The 22,018-nt window shown below is 42.7% G+C and overlaps 1 protein-coding gene across 22 annotated transcripts in view; it reads left to right on the plus strand.

The window, feature by feature from the left end:
* Window positions 1-22,018, plus strand: part of NEDD4L (NEDD4 like E3 ubiquitin protein ligase) — a 365,913-nt gene that overhangs the window by 318,648 nt on the left and 25,247 nt on the right. For all 22 annotated transcript variants that reach the window (XM_017951786.3, XM_017951788.3, XM_017951784.3 and 19 more), the window contains 6 exons: window positions 2,414-2,472; window positions 9,395-9,460; window positions 11,110-11,339; window positions 12,854-12,975; window positions 15,460-15,530; window positions 18,256-18,351. In XM_017951786.3, coding sequence (XP_017807275.1) covers window positions 2,414-2,472; window positions 9,395-9,460; window positions 11,110-11,339; window positions 12,854-12,975; window positions 15,460-15,530; window positions 18,256-18,351 — 644 coding nt within the window. The remainder of the gene's footprint in view (window positions 1-2,413; window positions 2,473-9,394; window positions 9,461-11,109; window positions 11,340-12,853; window positions 12,976-15,459; window positions 15,531-18,255; window positions 18,352-22,018) is intronic.

Consider the following 22,018-nt stretch of genomic DNA (forward strand, 5'->3'; position numbering starts at 1 on the left):
AGAGGCAAGGACTGCATCTGCTTGGGAGGTGGTTGGGCACAGGGATGGGCCCTGAGGGAATGGGTCACTTTTTAGATGGTTGACAAACACTGAGTAGGATTGAGGCAGGCAAAGCCCTGGGAAGAGTGATCCTAGGATGTGTGGAGGTGTGTGAATATGTGCAGATGCTGCCACGTTCTGAGAAACGCAGCATTGCTCCAAACAGCTAGTGTGCCGCAGGGGCCAGCATGGCACGCAGGCCAAGCCAAAGGGTGTCTGCCAGGTGTGGGGACTCGGGCTCAAGCCACAGGCAGTGGGGAGCTCCCAGGGAATTTCCCAGAGGGGAGGGATGGGATCGAAATCGTTCTTTAGAGAGATCCTTTTGGCAGAGCTGTAGAGGATGTCTTGAACCAGGGGGTTTGAGACAATTCCCGGTGATGCCCAGAGAACAGTTCAGAAAAAAAATGAGCTCTCTAGCAAGAAGCTTATCAGGGAGAGAGAGGATTGGTCCAGGGCCACCAGAGTGAATGACACGGCCAGGTTCCTGATGGGGACAGTGAGTGGATTGTGATACTGCACATTGGAATGAAGATAACGTTACCAATTTTGGTGTTGGGTGATGAGAGGTTTGGTTTTGGTAGAGTTGAGCTGAAGTGCTTATGGGAAACCCAGGTGCAGATGTCCAGGATGGAGCATGAAGTTCGGGTCTGGTCTGAGGACTTGCGAATCCCCATGAGTCAGGAGTTGTTAATTTATTTTTTGCTTTGATGACAATATCCATTGATACGGTTATAATCCAAGTTGGTGTTTTAAGGCAGTTTTTACTCAGCTGTATTCCGTTTCCTTTATTTGGTTTTCTTTTCTCTTGTTTTCCATCACAATAGCAGCTTTTACTTTCCAAAGTCTTCCATGAAAGGTAAGGGACCCAAAAATGCCTTTTGCTTCCATCGAGATTCAAACAGTTGAGATTTTTCATGTAAATTTTCTGACAGCATGAAAACAAAAGATTCTGGAATCATCACTTGCTTTGGTAGCTTTTTTTTTTTTTCCTTAGCTTTTCGTCTGCTTTTATTAAAATAATGATAAGGTTTTTTAAAATTCCTGATATGGTCGTTAAAACAGAATTCACTAATTATTCTTATCAGCCCACTTACAGTGTATCCAGAAAATAAACAGAATCAATATTCTTCCCCCGCACCCGCCCCACCCAGCCCCCGAGACAGGGTCTTGCTCTGTAGATCGGGCTGGAGCATAGTGGCACAATCAGAGCTCACTGCAGCCTCCCCCTGGGCTCAAGCAATCCTCCCACCTCAGCCTCCCAAGTAGCTAGGACTACAGGTGTACACCACCACACCTGGCTAATTTCTTTTTTTAACCTTTTGTAGAGATGGGTCCTCACTATGTTTCCCAGGTTGGGCCTGAACTCCTGGCTTCAAGTGATCCTCCTGCCTCAGCCCCCCAAAGTATTGGGATTACAGGCATGAGCCACTGCTCCTGGCCACCCTTTACTTTTTGAAGACTTTTCTTCTTCTTTTTTTTTTTTTTTTTTTTTTTTTTTGTTTTTTTGTTTTTGTTTGTTTTTACTAACCTAGAGATCCAAAAACTCCAGAGAACCTACTCTCCCCAGTCTGCCCCTCCGTACTTTTCATGTGAGTCCACCGCATTCTCCCTCCCTCCACTCCACCCCAGTATACACACAGGAATCCATAAGGTCTTTTTAATTATGCACGGTTACAAACCCTGAGTGATATCACCTACACAAGTAATGGTATAGATAGCATTGAACAGTCTTGTTCACATTAACTCACTTGGAAGAAAGCAAACCACCTTTTGCCAACATGACCAAACAGAAACCATGCTCCGTAATCTTCCTCTGCTGCATCTAATTCTCTTTTTTGGACTGCCTCAGCTGCTTTGATTTTTGTGTGCATATGAGTGACGCATGTAATAGAGTATTCATTTGTTCGATGCAGGATTCTTAATTGAAAGCAGTTTTTCAACACCATAAGTAAAGAGAAAAGTATTTGAAATGAGAAGAAAATCCTGTGTTTGTTAGCCTTTTGGGAAGCTAAGACTTTTTAAATGCCTTTTTTCAATTAAGTGAAAATCAAGATCAAGTTATAAATCCTTGAAAGAACAGGGGTTTATAATTCCCATTTTAGCAAGTTGTTTGCCCAAAACAGTATGAATAGCTGGTTTCTCTTTAGTTGTGCATTTTTGATTGAGTGGTTTTAACTAAACAGTATGTGAGAGGGGTTGCCGTATAGAGTATAGTTACCTGCTAACTCTGAAATACTAATTTGTCTTTAGAACACAGGGTGGGGGACTGGACAGCTTTTGAAGAATCCAGAAATACTTCTTTCTAAAGCTTTCTTTACATAGAATAGATATGAACTAATGTTCTGATTTTTTTTTTTTTATTTAACATTTTCAGATAGCAAAATTACTCAGTGGGAAGACCCGAGACTGCAGAACCCAGCTATTACTGGTCCGGTCAGTATTTTCAAATTCTGCCTCTTCAGTATAAGACTTTGGTTACATGTTTACATGTTTTTTGTGTATTACTGATAACAATGGTGTCAAGGGACTGGTGTGATTGAGTAGTTGACTAGAAATGGAGTACTTTGCTGCCATCTCCTTCTTACTGAAGTTTCCAGGTGAGGTACAGCTGCGTGTGCCTTTTCAGACGGATTTCATTATAAAGGAAAAGAAAATAGCTTGATAATGACAGCAGAATTAAACATTTTTTCTTCTCCTTTATGAAAGTGTGGATTATAAGTATAATAAAAATTTCCTCCCTTCCTTTTTCTATGAAGCAAAACCAAGCCCTATCTTCATAGAGTGTTATCATTTCTTTAGGCCAGGAGTAATAAATGCATGCCAATAAGTTTAAATCTTTTACAAACTTTCAAAAATCTGTAGAAGTTTTGGTGAGATTGTAGCTAAGTTCAGGAGCTGTTTTGAACTCTGCTGACCCACAATGTTCTCATGGTCCCCTCATACATGCCGGGTAGAAAAAGAATCAATTCTGATGCAGGCGTGATGACCTCTGAAAACACCGCAGCACACTGTGTTCATAAGGCGATGTGAGAACCCCACTCCCCGGGGCATCAGGAGACACTTGGTATCTCACACTTGTTGACAAGTCTGTAGAATGGGACCACACTCATCAGCAGAGAGCACACCACCAGCTTTTGTCAGTGGCTGTATGAGTGCAGGGAGGTAATTTGGAATTACAGGAGATGTACTGCGATCAGCAGAAGATTGCAAATTTGGGATTCTTAGACTAGAGGAGCAGAAGTAACTGAAGTTCGTTATATCACATGCTGGGCTAAGAGGCCAGTTGGTAGATTTAAAATTCCAATTTCATTGCTTTAATCTGATTCCATTCAAATTGTGTTTTGAATTAGTAAGATACGTCCATTTGAAAACTTAAAAGATATTACATTGCAAATGTGCCCTGGTAACTGACTCCCATTAGTTATCTGTTGGATTTGTTCAGTCACTTGGGTACTATTTCCTAGGCAAAGTGCCCAGTAATACCTGGGTAAAAACAGTCAACTTTTTTCTCTATGTGCCTTAAACACTGCCTTACTCTGATGATTCCTTTTGATATATATATTCACAGTCACAGTTGTTTGTTAGAATATATTCTCTTCTACATCATTAGAACAAGGTAAATTCAAGAAACTATTCTTTTTAAGTGGCAGAAGACTTTTGACATAACTTTGAAGCCTTTTCAAATATTTTTATCACTTATCAATTACCGACCGTCACTCAAACACTGCTAGTCCTTATTAAATCTTACTGAAAATTGCTTAGCATCATAAAGCCAAGTGGATTTGCCCCCAAGAAAGAGCTCTCTGTTTTCTATTAATAGAAGAGCCTTGTTTACTCCTTCGTTTATATTATTATTATTCATTATATTGCTTTCAATGGGAGAATGTGTATTTAAGTAATTATCAACTTAGTGTAGACATTTGGACTTTGCTGTCATTCAGTTCTAAATATTTGGCAGTTTTCATTTGATTTTTCTTCTTGACTTATAAATTATTTAAAATATGCTTTTTAGTTTCTAAGAGTATGGGAGGATTATGCCTATTCATTTTTTTATTGAGTTTTAATTTTATCGCATTATGGTCAGAGAATATTGTCTATAGAATGTTTATTATTGGAAGTTGAAGCTTGATCATTTTTTGTGAATGTTCTTTTTCTGTTTAAAAAGAACGTGTATTGTGTCTCTGGTTGAATATAGAGTTCTTTATGTGTCCTTTAGGTGAAGCCTGTGGTGTTCAAATTATCTACATTCTCTTTGCTGTTTTGCTGTTGGATCTAATCAGGATAGTTGTGTGGGTCTCCGTGGTGGTTGTTGCTCTGTCGATGTTGTCTGAGATGTATGTAACTACATTCTCTTTCTCTCTTTGTTCGTATTTGCTTAGCGTATCTTTTCTCTTGCGTGATATTTTATCTTCTTTCTTGCCTTTTATTCAATTGATAGAGTACTCTCTCTTTTATTTTCTCTATGTGCTTGCAGGCTGTACTTTCTATTTCTATTCTTTTAGCTCTCACATTAAACTTTTTAACCAACATACTTGACTTAGGGTTAAAATGAATCACTGTCTACTCTCCTTGCCATCAGGACCTCAGGGAACTTGAATGTCATTCTTCCAACTCCCATTTGCCATGTCATTGTTGGGTGGAATATTAAAACTACCTTGTCTTTAAACTTTCCTAATAGACACATAGTCATTAATATATTTTATTTTTTTTCTCCCTACTGTCCATACTGATTTAATTTTACCAAATGTAAACAAATTTCTTTGCCCACCATTGGTTCTCCCACCATGGTTCTTCCATCCATTTTTTTTCTGGGGTGAGTTTTGATCTTAGTGAAGTCTAGTACAGTTTATAGTTCTTAGTGTGTGGTCTGCGGACCAGAGTATCAGTATTGCCTGACAGCTTGTTAGAAATGCAAGTTTTCAGTTCCTACCCCAGACCTCTGGGGGTGGGACAGCAGTCTTTGTTTTAACAGCTCTCCCCGGGATTCCGGTGCCCCCTCAGGTTTGAGCACTTCTGCCCAGCAGCACTGCCAGTGACAGTCTGAGAGTGGTAACGTCTCTTAGTCTTTGACTCAGAAGGTCTCATTTGACCTCTCTATTGAAAGTTCAGCTGATGATAGAAATCTTGGTTAAATTATTTTCCTTCAGTGCTTTGGAGATTCTCCTGCATGTCTTCTGGCCTCCATAAGTGATGATAACAGGTTTGCCGTCAATCTCATTGTCATTTCTGTGTAGGTAAATGGCTCTTTTCTCTGGTGATTTTGAATTTTTATTTGTGTCTTAGATGTTTTACAATTTCACTATCATCATGTACCTATGTGTGGAGTCCTCTTAATTTATCTTGCTTTGGACTCAGGCTTCTTCAATATGGGGATTGTGTCTTTCCTCTGTTCTGGAAAATTCTCACCTATTATTTCTTCACATATTGCATTTTTCCAATTCTCTGTCAGTATCTGTTTCTGTAACTCCTGTTGGACATTTACTTCTCTTTCACATTGTCTGTTTTATCTCTGTTGTGTTTTCTGTCTCTCTCTCTCTCACTGCTGTATTGTGAGTTATTACTTAGCTCTTCCAGTTAATTCTTTAAGCTTTTTTGTAATCTGTTTATCAGTTCATTGTGTTTATTATTTCAGTGACTAAATTTAATCGCTCAAAGTTTTATTTGGTCGTTTAAAATTTGCTTTTGTCTTCATAGTTAATCTGTCCTGTTCTCTTTATTTTTTGATGCTTTCATCTCTTTGTTATTTTTAAGATATTTGTTTCTTAGCCTCTTTCAGATTATTCTATTATCTCTGATCCTAGGAGCATTAAATCTCCCACTACGTCTGTAGACTCTCCTTAAGAGTGTAGATTATTGCCTAGTTCAGTTTATAATTTGTGTGTGTGTGTGTGTGTGTATACATGCATGCAAGAGGGAGAGAGAGAGTGTGAGCAAGCTCATTTTTTTTTCCTATGAGGCTTTTGTAAGTCCTGACCTGTATTTACTGTTAACTTCTTAGCTTGGGTTCATGCACCCCCAGTCAGTATAACTGTGGACCTCATACCCACTTTGGCACAGGCTTGGAGTATGGATTTATTACAGGTCTGTTTCTTTTTGTTTTTCTCCCATTTATGGTCCTGGACAGAAGGTAAGCTTCCTTGCAACTTCCCTGGTCCGGTGGGTAGAGTTTTATTGTCCCCTTTCCAGATGTTAGGTTTTAAACAATGACTGTTCTTTTCTCCGTCATGTAGACCAAAGGCCAAGTTCTGTGTCCCCACGGGAGATTAAAACCAAAGATTAAAATCAGTGCCCACTGATTTCTCTAATTGTGAATCTTTCTGGTTACCTAGTATCTAGAGTTTCTCTTCCCACGTTTTAAAAATATCAGTGCTAAGTAGGCCTAGCATTTCTACATGTTTTTAGGGAAAGGGGACCCTTTCTGTGGCAGCTCAGTGTTCAGCATTCCTGTAAGTTAGCATGCTCTGTGTATAACAAGTATCACTAGTAATAGCATTTAGTAAGTGCTGTTGGCGCATGTTGCTGTCATGAACACTATCTCATGTTGTGTAACACCTTCATTTTTCCAGTAACTTTATAATCAGCTGATTTGAAACTCGCAGCCGTCCCCTCAGGTAGGCAGGGCAAATGTTGTTATTTCCAATTTGTCAGAAGCTCGGAAAGCTGATTCTGTTGCTGACAGTCCTTGCAAGGGTCGGAATCAGGACCAGAGCCCCAGATGCACTGGTGTCACTGATGTCCCCACACCGGGCACGAACCCTTCTGTGCAAGGAGCTCCAGTGTCACCTGGACAGTGATGATGTGAAAACATTTAGAACCGACTTACACAATAAGGCAGATTTTCATTCTGTACCCAAAACACGAACACAGATTTAATGCAGAGCAAAAGGGCTTTAATCAACAGACATGTTCATTTTTCACATAGACCTATTTTACAAGCTAAATTGTAAGCCAGAAAATGACATTCCAGATTTTCAAGGGAGAACAAATGATTTGGTCCACTTAAAGAAAAAAAAAAGGTACATGTAATCTCTTCAGAAGCTGCGCTGGGAGGATGTTTGTCCTGGTACATTTTTAGAAACTTTTCAGGAAGAGAATGTAAAAACTTGCTCTTCTTATTCTATCATGAGAACTACCTCTGGAGAGGAAAGATAATGAGTACAGGAGGAAGACAGTGATTTTTCAGCTTTCACACATCATTCCCCAGAAGGAGAAAGGCCTGAAATACCTCGACATTTCCACCCACACCTCCTCAGCCCCTGCCAGGAAACAGAGTAGGCGAGGGAATGGGCATCACAGGCCGAGGGCCACATGTTGAAATCTGCTCCTTGGGGAAGCTGTCATTTAAGACAGTCGAACTTGCATACATAGTGATGACTGTTTAAGCTTTTTTTCCAGCATTTTCAGGAGTAGGGGGAACTGTGATGTAACCATGATGTTTGGAGAACCCTCATGAAAACAGGAACAAACAAAAAATAATTGCTGGGAATCACAGACTTTCAGAAATAGAAGAGCCGAGTCACGTTTGTTCAGCCAGTCAAATCCTTCCACTTAACAGTGAAGAAACTGCTTAGTAGAGAGAGTGTGTTGCAGAGCCAGCTGATGAGATATACCCGAGAGTTCAGGCGTTCTAACGCTGGCAGGGGCAATGGAAGGAGGTCACTTTTTTATGGGGTCTTTTTTTTTTCCCTCATGGCACTACCACGGTTTATTCATTGATTTCCAATTACCTGTTGCTCTCAGCAGCTTATGAGCTCCAGGAGGGAACTGGGAAAGCTACCTTTGCTTTATGTACTGTTATTTTTCTGGCACCTAAAATGCCTTGCACAGAGTAGGTGCTCAAGAAGTATCGGTTGAATGGATCAGAATGAACACCAGAAAGTGGGAAATAAACTAGAGAGGAAGTGGTAGTTTGTGATGCGATGTACTGTTGGTAGAGCAGAAAACGTGATCTCTTTATTGGCTTATGTTGGAACATTGTATTCTTTTTCTTATTTCGGTGGTTGTCCAGTTATTAACAAATTTATACCTTGCCTAGACTCAGAATTGCTATGTGATTTCATCAGACTCAACACTGCCTAAAATAAATAGCATGTGAGGTCAAATCTGTTGTTCAGTGGAAAATCAAAGAAGACTGGCTTAAAAACTAAGAAAAGACCATAGGCAGTATAAATTGTCTATGGATTGCTCCTAAGCTATATAAAGATGATGTATTTATTGCTCTTGAATTACAGAGCGAAACACTGACATGCTCATTTTCTGGAAGAGTGGTTGTTTGTGTTGTTTCGGGTTAGTTTTTTATATAAACATGTCTTAAAACTATAAAGAAGGGAGTTCATGTCCTTCATTTCTTCTCTTTCTGGTCAAGATAAGTATGGTAAAAGTGTAAGGTTTGGAGTCTGGAGATATCAGACTAAGCATCAGTATATTTTGTTAACTTAGGCCAAAATGATAACAGCAGAAGTATTCTCTGCTGAAATTCATACTAGTGTCTAAAAAGCAATGAGTTGTTTTCGAGGCTGTCATAGTTAATATCTCTGTATGTACAAAAACCAGTCCTTTTAGCTTCATAAAAATATCATTAAGCTTTTTCAGTAGCCAAAAGTCAGGGCTCTGACTCTTAAGATACTATAAGCCACTTTACAACATAGGAAATAAAGATTATTTAAATGACTACATTAAGATGTTACTCCTTTGCCTGAAGAGAAATCACAACTTTTGAATGAGCATAGTTAATTCCTGAGCCCTCAACTGTGGTACCATCACTCTGTTTCATAGATAAAGCATTTGAGATTTAAGAAATCCTTGCCCAAGACCACTAAATATTAAGGGACAAACCTTCTGACTCCTAAATTGAGGATTTTTTGAGAATGCCATCTGCCTGATTTTATACTTCCCTTTCTGCTCATTGTACTTCCCCACAAAAATTTGTTAAATCATAATTAGACTTTTCCAAATGCCAGCATAGGTCGTTCTGGGGTTGTATGTTAAAAGTATCTAGCCAATAACTGTTACCTAAACCACAGCAAAAAAGAAAAACAGAGGCACCCTGACTCACATTCTGACAAAAGTCACTTGGAAACCATGTTTTAGTTTGTGTAGCATATCCCTGAATGGTTTCCCAAATGCAGTATAGCTGTTTTCAGGGGTGAAAGCCACACTCAAAGCTGATTAGTCCTCATCAGTTCTAGGACTTTCCCCTGTGCTGTGTAGACATGATCTGATTTTTCCAGGGATAACCTGAGAAGTGAGAATTTACGGTTTATGATTCATGAAATTCTCTTGAATGTTGCCTAAGTATACATAAAATTTCAAGTGTATTGTTTGCATTATCTATATTCATAAATTTATCTTCCAGGCTGTTCCTTACTCCAGAGAGTTTAAGCAGAAATATGACTACTTCAGGAAGAAATTAAAGAAACCTGTGAGTAATCATGCCTTCCAAAAATGCTTTGTGTTAGTCATTTGTAAGTTACCACAGTTACTTCAGTGAGAACAACTTGGTTGTTACTTTTAGATGAATGTTAAAAATATTACCTTCCTTTTCTCACTGCACTTTGATCCTCCTGGTTCTGAAATCTGAATTTTCTTTTTAACAGAAATGGTAAGTGAAGATTAACTCAGTATTACATATCAAATCACCTGAAGGGTAATTTCGTATGTAATACATAAAAAGACAGGAACGATTTTTATGGGATATGAGATAATTCAGAACCCTAGTCGCAAAATCTGGGGAAACCCATTCAGTTATGCACAGTTATCATATTTAATAAACCTGGATCCCAGTTAGAAAAACGTTCAGGTCCTTCCTTGCAAATGCAAAAGCTTAGTTTCAGCTACAATATTTATAATATAAAGTTATATTTAATTATAATAATTGGCAGTACTAGGTCCAAATGTAATTTTCTGCTTATAATTATCCCTGGCAGTTTCAAACCTAGAAACTCTAAAAATTTTTATGGGCAGTGTTTTAAATTATAACATTAGATTTTCTAATGACACACCACCCCCAAATTGTTCAACATTGCATCTTCTGTTTTACTTTCCAATTCCTCCTTAGCAGTTTTCTCTTTGGTTTTCTCCATCACTATGGTTACACCTCTAGGGAGGGGAGAGAATCAGCTGCAGCTCAGACCCCCTCCGGTGGCCTGGGCTCTGTTGCCATTTCTCCCTGCCTCCTCCCCTCAGCCGGTTCCTCCTGCCCAGGACATCTCTGGATGGGGCACAATCTCTGATCTCATTTAGGAGTTTTGGTCTCTGTTCCAAAGTCCTGATTCAAGAGCTCATGGATAACTACTATTGAAATGATTATTTGCCTTCAAAACTCAGATGAATACTAAAAATTCCACAATTTTCTTTGTGAGTCACGTCCCCTGGTAATGATAATGACTTTGTGGTCATCACCCAGGCTCTCTGACTCTCACATAGCAGTGTCTGCTACCCGGAAACCATCTCTGCAGATTCATTCTTACAGCCAGACCAAGCCTGGATTGCCTCTTTGCAGGAGGCAGCTGCCACAGCCTTGGTCAAGTGTTTTGTTATTTTCACGTCAGCGAACCATGCTTTGGGCTGCTTTCCCCACACTTGGCATAATCAGGGTCCCGCTCCCCATGGCTGCAAAATGGACTTGAGGCACCGTGGGTTATATCTACCACCTCGCGGCCCTGCCAGAGTTGAGCATGGCCCCAACCTGGCCAGGTGGGGATTATTACAGGTTTTGATTACCTGGGCTAAAGTCTCTTGAGAGAAGCAACAGATACAGTTGACTGCCTTTCAGTTGCCATATGCTGGAGGAGTGCCCACAGTTGTTTATTAAAGGGGGTGAGGAGGCTGTTCTTCGCAGCAGAGTTTCTGACTTTCCTGAGCATCACTAGTGGATGCTGTGTGTCCATCGTGACACAGCGAGGCTTTCTGTCTGCAAGGGAAAACCCCTGAAGGAGAGACTCTCAATTGGAACCATTTGTCACTGCTCGTTTCTTTGAGGACTGGCAACTTTCCTACCCTTGGTTGTTGTTTTTATTAGAAAACAAAGCGTGCATTTACTGTATGTGTTTTCTTTTGTCTTTTGTGTAGGCTGATATCCCCAATAGGTTTGAAATGAAACTTCACAGAAATAACATATTTGAAGAGTCCTATCGGAGAATTATGTCCGTGAAAAGACCAGATGTCCTAAAAGCTAGACTGTGGATTGAGTTTGAATCAGAGAAAGGTCTTGACTACGGGGGTGTGGCCAGAGAATGGTTCTTCTTACTGTCCAAAGAGATGTTCAACCCCTACTATGGCCTCTTTGAGTACTCTGCCACGTAAGTATATGGCCACACCCAGAGTGTGTCCCCCACTGAGACAGTTGTATGAATTTAAACAGAATGAAAGAATAAGCAGCTCACCAGTTCAAGATGCAGTAAGTCTGTTGAGTTTATTCTCTCCTCACCCCACAGCCCCTTGCAAGTCTAGAACAGGTTCTGACTCTACCTGGTGAAATAGTGTACTCTGTGAACATCTAACATTAATTTTTTTTTCTTATCTAATGGGTTCATGGAGTTGAAATTGAAAACGTGGATAATTGTGGTAAGGAATAGGAGGCGATTTTCATTTGCAGTGTTCAAAAGGAGGACTTGTCAGTGTTAGAATTCAAAAACAAAAAGGTGTTTTTTGAACAAGAGTCGTTTCCGAGGTCTCTGTGTAAAGGCAAATTGTAAGGACTTTGAGGACCTAGGACCATGCCCTGCTCCTGTAAGGAAAGAATCAGGTTTCCCCTTGCATTAGGATTTCATCATTGCCAGGCTTGGAAACTGAGGCAGACTAAATTGCTTTCTGAGCAACCAAAGATCGGCTACTTCCAGGCCAGCCATTCCTTCTTCTGAATCCTCCAAGGGTTAGGCTGGACCCAAGCCCTCAGTAGAATAGTCATTGACCTTGCTGAAGGGTATTTATCATCACTTTAACCCTGGGCCCTAAGGGGACGTGGGTTCTCCCACATCTCCCACGTGGTACCAATCTCCTGGGGGCTCATTTGGAAGGCAACCTCAGTGCATTCTTCTCAGTTGCTCTAGCCAAGAATTGCCCAATTGGTCTGTTGTTATTATTACTGAGTCCCATGAGAAAGCCCACTATGTACAATTTATCCAACTACTGAAGGTGGAGGGCAGGGTGGGGAGAGACAAGATCTTTACCTCTCCTCCACATTTTCAAAGATACCCCCCTGAAGGAAACTGTCTGTGACCCCAGTTTGAAAACCACTGATCCGCATAATTGTGAACCAAGCAAGGTCATTTGGACAAATCTAAACACTTGCAGGTTTGCATCATTGAGAGAGCCGTATCCTGTTCCTAATCCCCTTGAGGCCTTTTCAGAGCAGAGTAGTGGTCAGAAGACAGACCAAGGGTTGGGCCCATAGCAGACATCTTATGGCCAAGCCAAAAGCCTCTGGAAGGAATTAACCTTCCTTTATCACAGACACGACCTAAAGTACCCACATCATTGGGAATGCCTGCACAGCCCCTTTATTATGTGGAGTTTCTTATCTCCCCAAGATATTTGGCTGAACCATATGAAATAGACACTTTGTGGATCAGAAACAGTCAAACATCAGCAGTTTCTTATGGTTTAATTGACTTTAGAGTACACATGCATCAGCTTCCATGGTGGGTCATGGTTGAGCATGTGATAAGTCAGGTCCTCTAGCCCACACCTTTTCCCACTAGGTACAGAATGCTCGCAAGGACACTGTAGAAATTGAGTGACAGGTGGCAAAGAAATATGCAAAATCTTGCATTTGAAAGTGTGATTGGTCTTTTCTTCTCTTTCTCCTCAAAAGGGACAACTACACTCTTCAGATCAACCCTAATTCAGGCCTCTGTAATGAAGATCATTTGTCCTACTTCACTTTTATTGGAAGAGTTGCTGGTCTGGCCGTATTTCATGGAAAGCTCTTAGATGGTAAGTCTTGAAGTAATAAAAATAGGTCAGTGCTGCTTGTGGTTTGCTGGTAGGTGTCTTATCTTTTGCATCATGAGTTTTTAAGCAAAAGCTTCACTGGTTTACTCATAAAGTATTTTTATGTTTTGCCCATAATGGATGTGCTTTTCTCTGGTAGCTTATTTTGGGCACTGAAGACATAATGTCTACACACAGTTAAAAACAAAAGTTTTTTTTTTTAACTTCATTGTAAAGCACAGAACATTATGTATTTATACATTTGTATGTTTTCTGGAATAACTTTACTGAAAGCAAGTTTTGATAACAGATGGAAAAACTAATTGAAAAGTTAATTAAAGTGATCTCATCCATCTAATATTGTGTGATTATTGCATTTGTCCCCAAATTATTTTTTTAATTTGAAGGGACTAAATAATTTCAAAATAATGTTACCACTCAGCTAAGACATTAACCCTGAAACAAATAACACAAAATAATTTCATTCTTATTTAAAGCATGTAAATCATGGAAGAATTTCAAGGTACCTTGAAAGTTAGAAGTCAAACCCTCTACCTGGCATTATCTATAGGCTTGGAGACTTCTAAAAGATCTGGCCAATTCAAAATAGCGTCCTTAAGAAAACACTACAGAAATCATCATTAAGGAAAAAGCATCAGAAATATTTTTTAAGAGCTTGGAGGTAGAGTGGTTGAGGATGGGAAGAGGGAGAGTAGAATTTGAGATTAACATTGCAGTAACTTACAAGAAAGATATTTCCAAGGGAACTGTGTTCATTGCATTTATGGAGCCCTAGCTATTCCAATAAATAATTGGTATACCCTCTGTACTTTTCCCATGAATATGTTTTTACTGTTAATTGGTAGCTGATATTGATGCTCTGATTGTAATGCTTTATTTGGTGGGAGGGTGACAGTAAACACTTTTTTCCCTCTAGAAGGAAACTAAACCACATACTCTTTCCATGTATGTATAGTGTGAATATATTTTAATTTCCAGCTTTGTAGTCTTGCCACAGATTATTTCAGCCTGCTCAAATTCACTCCAACTTTCTCAGAAGGTCAGTTTAGTCACCATATGCAAGTGAGAAGATGCTGTTAGTTGCTACAGCGTCTTTAATACTCTCTATAACAGGGGGTATTAGAGAAGCACAAGATATGATCCTGACCTTAGTCAGCTTATATTTTAGTGGAGGGAAAAGAGATGAGAACAAAACCAGAAGAATCACAGTGATAGTGTCCGAGCAGAAGGGAACACATTGAGTCCTCAGAAGAGAAAGTGACTTGGCCGGCGGCTCGGGGAACCTTTCCCAGGAAGAGCTACACCTCGGAGGTGGGGTAGCATTTGAGCATTCAGAGGCTGGGATCATTTCAGATGAGTGAGGACTGGCCCAGAGTCAAGGCTCTGTGGAAGGAGATGGGCAGAAGCAAGAACCAGGGTCTCTAGGAGCTGGCTAAAGTGATCCCCATGAGAATGATCACGATATAAACCTGGAATTGCACATTTAAGAGTCCACGTGCACATAGATGGGCCTAGTCAGCAGTGTCTTCAAATTTCCCACAGATGGGAATGTCCGTGTCGGCAGGGCTCATTCTGCACATCTGTCCACTGCGCCCCCTGGTCGGCTTCATGCTTTTACTTCCCCAGACACTGGAGTCTGTTGGAGCCTTTATGGGGCCACGCTGAGCCGGGGAGAGTTGGCCTGTGCTGCAGAGGGTTGGTGCCTGGTGGGCGGATAAAGGAGCAGAAGCAGGAGCCTGGGGTGCCAGGTCTGGTGTGGTCAGGGCCCCCTTTGAGGAGGCGTGTGATGCCTTTAGATCAGGTCAAATGGAGGCCCCTGCAGGACGCCTGCATGGGGGGAGGTCGACCTCGCTGCTGTTGCCTCCCTGAGGCCTCTGCCGTCCCTCCCCGGGAGGTTACACAGGCCCTCTCCGTGGCCTCCCCCATTTCCAACCTGTCCCCTTCCTGTGCTTTCTCCCCATCGCTGCCCGAGCAATGATAACAAAAGACAGATGGAATTTCACCTGGTCTTTCATTGACTCACCACTGCCCTCAGAGAGCACCCCAACTCTCCAGCACCCCATGTGGGCTGTGCACTGCCGGCCCCTCCTCTGGCCTGTCTACCCGCCCTGGCAAACTGCTGGCGAGTCCCCAGGCTTGTGGCTCTGCTTAGTGTACCCTTTTCTTCCCCAGTTCCTATGCCTGATTTGCACTGTGGACTCTGCTTGACCTTGAGGCTCATCTGTCACCTTCCAGAGGCCTTTCTGGCCCCACTCTGCTGCGCCGTCTCTCTTAGCGCAGCCGCCCTCCTCTTGCCACTCTCCCCCTGATCTCGCCGCCTCACTTGTGCAGTACTGCAGAAGGCCGTTGGTTACTCCATCCTGGTTTCTCATTTACATTGAAAGCAAGTTCATCTTTTCTTTCGTGCTCTGATAACGTAGCAGTATCAAAGACCTGAAATTAAACCCAGTGTTTACCGTATTTTAGGTTTCTTCATTAGACCATTTTACAAGATGATGTTGGGAAAGCAGATAACCCTGAATGACATGGAATCTGTGGTGAGTAAATGCAGGTCACACACTGGCCATCAGCAGGCACTTGTGTCTTATGGGAAGGTATTGGAAAGCCATGTTTGTAGTCTCAGCCACTTCTATGGGTGTTGCATTCCATGTGAACAACAGGAGACATTTAATTGCTTGAAAAGTTCATTGATCTGTCTAATTCTTGTAATAAGTAAATATTATTGTTCACATTTCCTGGGACCATGGTACCTAGGGTGGATACATCCAAATCCCAGTTGCCTCTGCTTACCCGGCACAGGACTCGTGTGAACTTACTAAATCCAAGAGACAACTGAAGATCTATGGTAGCCTGTGTTTCCCACAAAAATTGCTGCTACTGAATGTTTAGAGCTTCATCCGCTGTCCCTCTGTTTCCTGACCTCATAAAAATGGCAGAGGCAAAGGTCAAAACAATAGGAAGAATATCAGGCAGACATCCTAGACATGGATGAGTGACGCCACAGCTCAGACAAGTGAACACTTGAGACGTTCTCCAAGTAGTGATTTGGGTTTTCATGTTGCATTTAACATTAATTTTACCTAGACCATTTTAGAGTTGGAAGGATTTTTTTTTTTTTTTTTTGAGACGAAGTCTTGCTCTGTCACCCAGGCTGGAGTACAATGGCGCAATCTTGGCTCACTGAACCTCTGCCTCCCGGGTTCAAGCAATTCCCCTGCATCAGCCCCTCAAGTAGCTGGGATTACAGGCACACGCCACCGTGCCTGGCTAATTTCTTTTTTTTTTTTTTGTACTTTAGTAGAGACAAGGTTTCACCATGTTGGCCAGGATGGTCTCGATCTCCTGACCTCATGATCCTCCTGCCTCATTCTCCCAAAGTGCTGGGTTACAGGCATGAGCCACCACGCCCGGCCAGGATTTTCTATAAAACAAAAATTGATGTTCTTATAATATACTTCCGCTTCTCTTTTTCTTTTAATGTACCTATACCCCACATCTACCTCCAGAGTGTATGCGTATTTGCCCACACACCAGCACACACACGGGCCACTGGGAAGCGTGTTTGTCCATTTGGGGCATTTGCAGCTCATTCGTGTTTGCTCACTTGAGTTAAAAAGCCCCTGCATGACGTCACCTGGCTGTGATACCAACTGTATCTTGGGCACGGTTGGGTAGATGAGCTGTGTCCTCGGCCCTGACCAGTGCTGACTCAGTGTTTCTGTTCTTCCTCGTATGAAAGGAGAGGAAGAGGCCAGCAGTGCCCTTGAATCCGCTGCTGATTTGCCAGTCATGGTGGGTTGGGTGCACACCTGTGATTCCAGTCTCCACTTTCACCTTGTATTTGTGCTTTCTGCTGCTTCATCATACAGTGATGAAGAGCATAGCATACATCATACATCATAAAGAGCATAGCAGTTTCTCTTAATGTCTAACTTTATACCACATGCTGACAGTTAGTGCCTAAAATACAGTGCATGTATTATTTTTACCCTCTTCACAGCCCGTCGTGTCCCCAGCAGGAGAGACTGTGGAGGGACCAGGGACAGGCGCTTAGGCCTGTGACTGCTCCTCTGGATTCTGAAACCAGAGCGGCCACCCTTTTTGCTGACATTAACCTGGAGAGTGATCAAAGCGCAGGAAAGGGGATAACTTAAAACTATTGGTGTTTCTTAGTTGGAACATTATTTTACTTATTTATTTTTTTGGAGATAGAATCTTATTCTGTTTGCCAGGCTGGAGTGCAGTGGCACAACCATAGTTCATTGCAGCCTCCATCTCCTGGCACAAGCAATCCTCCTGTCTCAGCCTCCCAAGTAGCTAGGACCACAGGCACACACCACCATCCCTAGCTAATTTTTTATTTTTTTGTAGACATGGCGTCTTGCTATGTTGCTTAGGCTGGTCTTGAACTCCAAGCCTCAAGCCCTCCTCCTGCCTCAGCCTCCCAAAGCCAAGGATTACAGGATTATAGGCATGAGCCACCAAGCCCAGCCTAGAACGTTCTTTATCCTTCCTATTTTCCTCAGATATTTCCACTCTTTTTTAAAACTTTATTTATTTTTTATAAAGACAGGGTCTCACTATGTTGCTCAGGCTGGTCTCTTTAACTCCTGGACTCAAGTGATCCTCCCACCTTGGCCTCCCAAAGTGCTGGAATTACAGCCATGGTATTTTCACTCTAAAATGATAGAAAGTATATTGACCAGCCTGGCCAACGTGGCCAAACCCCCATCTCTACTAAAAATACAAAAATTAACCAGGTGTGGTGGCACACGCCCGTAATCCTAGCTACTCAGGAGGCTAAGGCGGGAGAATCACTGGAACCCAGGAGGCAAGGGTTGCAGTGAGCCAAGGTCACGCCATTGCACTCCAGCCTGGGTGACAAGAGCGAAACTCCATCTCAAAAAAAAAAAAAAGAAAGGAAAAAAGAAAGTACACTGATGTCTGTATGTTAAATTTTGTAGACCAGTACAGCAGCTCCATGCACCATCCAGAGTAGATACCTTCCACCGTGCATCACCAAGGACAAGATTTAACTGCAAGCCCATTACAACCCCATTACAACTAAAGCAGTTTGTTTGTTTATATTTCAAATTAAAGAGGAAGGTTTCGTTTAGGTGGAGCAGGAAACATTGCATTAGTAACATATTTCTTGAGCATCCTGCACAGAATTACATTAGAATGTAATTATTTAAAGAAGTCAAAGAAGTTTGTATTTCGGGGGAAAAAATGCTGAATTTTCACTCCTGTGTCATTCTGTAGGATAGTGAATATTACAACTCTTTGAAATGGATCCTGGAGAATGACCCTACTGAGCTGGACCTCATGTTCTGCATAGATGAAGAAAACTTTGGACAGGTACGTGTGGGTAACCCTGGGAACTCTTCTTTAGCTTTCAGGGGGCACTTTCTTCTTGACAGGTTGTAACACAACTTTGCTGGACAATCGGAAACAACAAGCAGGAGCTGCAGGTGTTGATTTTCATCTCATTGCAGCAGCACCTTCTTGTCATGCCAGGAAGCCACCCTCCAATCACAACCATTTCTCTCTTCCAGCAAAGTTACAGAAATTCCAAGAGGCCTTGGGGACCTGAGCCGGCACCTCTTCTAATCCAAAGCAAATGTGAATGTTTCATTTGTACCTCGGTTTTAGAATTTAGGTACTTAAAAAAATAGTGCGATTGTTGACTTAGCAATGTAAATACATGACCAGGAGTGGATGATGTTGGAAGGGCCATTGGTTTTTCTCTCTGGTTTATGGTTCTGTTGTCATGGCGACATTTGTCTTGTGGGGCTTAGCATGGCATGCTCAGGTTTTTCTACCATTCCATCTGCTTTGCCCCCACGCTGTTACTCAGGCTGGATTAATCCTCAAAGTCAATTTCAGACTGGTCAGCAGGGATTTGGATGGGCCACTAAAAGTGGATTTCAAAGATAAAGTTGCCTGCTTGGAATTCTCATCATCCTAAGGATCTATACTATGTATCTGTCTCAAATCTGAAGCCTTTGCTTCGTCTGCCACTCAGTAATAATGGTGCAGCTTGGGAGGTGTTCTCAGGATATTCTCCGACCCTGGTACCTGTCCTTCCACAAAAGCCCCGAGGTATTTCCCATCTCTCAGACTAAATCTCCATGGCTATGAAATTAATTAGACCATAGAACTAATTGTGATGGTTGCCCTCTGAAAAATGAAATAGACATGTTCTTTATTGCTAGATGTCAAAGATTGCTAGAGAATCTTTGAGAGAAGTAGCTGATGCCACTAGATATAAAGGATTTAATGACTGAGGGTAAAAATTGTTGGATAAGAAAATAATCACATGAATATCACAATCACTTGTTATTCCCATGTCCTGTGTTTGAGCCAGGAAACTTCAGTCTCTAGTGTGAGTCCTGGCATGGGTGGAACTTGGGGAGTCCATAGTGCCCCTCAGTGGCTGGGCGAGGCTCAGAGAAGGACTTCAGGCACCAGAGGCAAGAGACCTTGTGGCTTAATGTAAATGATCAAGTCCCTTAAAAATCTCCTTTTGTCCCGCCTCCCCTTCCACCCCCTGTGTTGTGCTTTATGCCTAAGAATCCTTACAGACAGACGGACACTGTTCTCCTGCACGGGGACCTTGTGATGGAGCAGGGAGGGGTCTTTTCAGCTGCTGCCCCTCTGGGTCTCCAGCAGCCTCCCCAGGACCAAGAACACTGGGTGTCTCCAGCCCTGTCTGCCTCCTTCCTCTGCTGCCTTTGACATGAATGGCTCACTCCCCCCAGAGACGCCTGCAAGGCACAGTGCCTTTCACTCGGGGCTCTCACCCCTCCCCGCTGGTCTGTAGTCCCCTGGAAGTGCATGGTCCTCTGCTGGCCCTGTGGATGCAGGTGTCACCCTGCCAGCTGTCCTGCACCCGCTGTTTTTTTGTCTTACCCTTGCCATCTGGATGTCCTCATCCTGCCCTTGGCTCCAGCTGCTTCCGTCTCCGTTCACCACCAGCCTCTTATCTCAGGCCAACATCTGCCTTCCAGCCTCCAGAATTCCCTGGTCTAACGGCCTCCTCATCTGCTTCTCCTGAGAGGCTCACAGGTCCCAGTGCTAAAGCCACTTTTTCCTCCCCAGCCCCCACATCGGTTATGGTCTCATCAGTGCCACCACTGTCGCCTCCCACCTGACCCTTGGGCGTCCCCTCAGAATCTCCCTCTCTCCTCATGCCATCTCCCTGTGCCCAGGTTTGCTGTGCCCTGTGACTCCCCGTCCTTGACACGTCCTTGTCTGTGCTCTCCCCTGGCCCATCCCCCGATCACTTCTTGACGGCTATTCTCACAGCCTCCTGTCAGCCACTCCCTTTCCTGCTTTGCTGCTCTCTACCCTGTTCTCCAGTGCCCCCACTCCAGGTGTGAGCCCCTTATGGAATATTTCTGAAATGCAGCCCTGAAAATGTCCTTCTTCTACTTGGCCATCTTGTGACCTTCAGCATAAACGAAAACTTGTTAGCATGATCCAGACCTGCCCCCCTCTGGCATTACCCTCTGACTCCTTTCTGTCAACCTGTCAGCAAACAGTGTGCCTTCAACAGTGTCCCCAGAGATGCCTCAGTGCCACATTGCTGCCTCGACAGTGCCAACTCTGTGCCGATGCACTCTCGTCTCTCTCCCATCACCTCTTTCCCTGCTGTCCTCGAGGTATTGACTGACGTACTGTGTGCTGTACGCCCCCTGAGGTCTTCTGGGTCTCTCCGGTGCTCAGCATGTAGTTGATGCCTACTAAGTGCTTATTGAGCAAACGAATGAGGAGTGCTAATCTGGCTTATTGAAAATGTGAATAAGGTTCTAAGTGATAGAAATCCTAAGTGTGAGAAAACAAAATCAGTTGAGTCATAGTGGCCTTTTTTAAAAAGCCGGACCTATTGAAGGGTCTGAAACTGCCAATTTTCAAACAATTAGACATGGTTAGTCACCCTGGAAGTATCTTCCTTTCATTGAAGGAAGGAGTGGAAGTAAAGAACTAAGGAAGATTTAAAATCAGTCTTGTGTGTTAAATGCATTAAAAAAGTCTTTTTGTGGATCCACTCATAGAAAACCATATGACCAAACTAACCCAATTCAGAAAACGATTCACAATGCCACAGTCAGAAGCAAATGATCTGGGAAACCTTCCTAATTACATTGAAGTGTAATTGTTTCCACCTCATAAATGGAAATCAAACACAGGGTGTTGGAGTTTTTAAGCAGGCCTCTAATGAAACTTCGGATGATCATTCAGGCTAGATCTTCATTAAAAACAGTTCTCAGACCTCCTCGTTTAGTGTTGTGAATTCTTCTGACTTTGGGGTAGGATCAAGTAGAGTAATGCACTAATCAAAATAGACCCGCGAGATGAGTAAGATAAGAATTAGGTACCCAGTTTGTTAAATTACTGCCTTGCCTTTTTAAGAGAGCTATCCTTTTAACAGGGAACTCGTGTATTTATTTTGCACTCTGGGAAGGAATTTAGAGCGAGTTAAGCAGCTGCGAATGGATCTCATCTCCCGTATCCAGTCCATCAGCAAGCCTTGCTCACACACCTGTGAAACTTTTCTCACTTCTATGCATTCTCCTGATCTCTAACTCACCCCCAAGTCCAAGCTCCCATCTTCCCCACTAGACCCCCGACTGGTCTCTACGTCCAATTTGGCTCCCTATAATGGCAGAGTGGTCTTTTTGAAATATAAAAATGAGCGTGTCCTTCCTATGCCAGAAACCTTCAGGGGTTTCCCCTGCCCTTGAGCTAAAGACCCCAACCTTCCTTTGTCCCACAAGGTCCTGCATGGCCTGGCTCTCCCCGCTCCTCCTCCAGACTCACTGTGAATCAGTGTGTTTAGCACCTGTCTCTCCTGCGCAGCTTCCTCCCAGTGATGGCAGCCGCATCCCTGCCCTGTGCTCACTCACTGTCATGTACTTCCCACCAGCACATTGCCTGGTGCATGGTGGGTACTCATAGTTGTTGATATGGAAATCTAGGCATTAGCACGATGCCCAGACAAGCCTCTCGCTTCTTTGGCCCT

The sequence above is a fragment of the Papio anubis genome, chromosome 19, assembly GCF_008728515.1.
Source record: "Papio anubis isolate 15944 chromosome 19, Panubis1.0, whole genome shotgun sequence".
In the NCBI taxonomy this organism is placed as follows: Eukaryota; Metazoa; Chordata; class Mammalia; order Primates; family Cercopithecidae; genus Papio; species Papio anubis.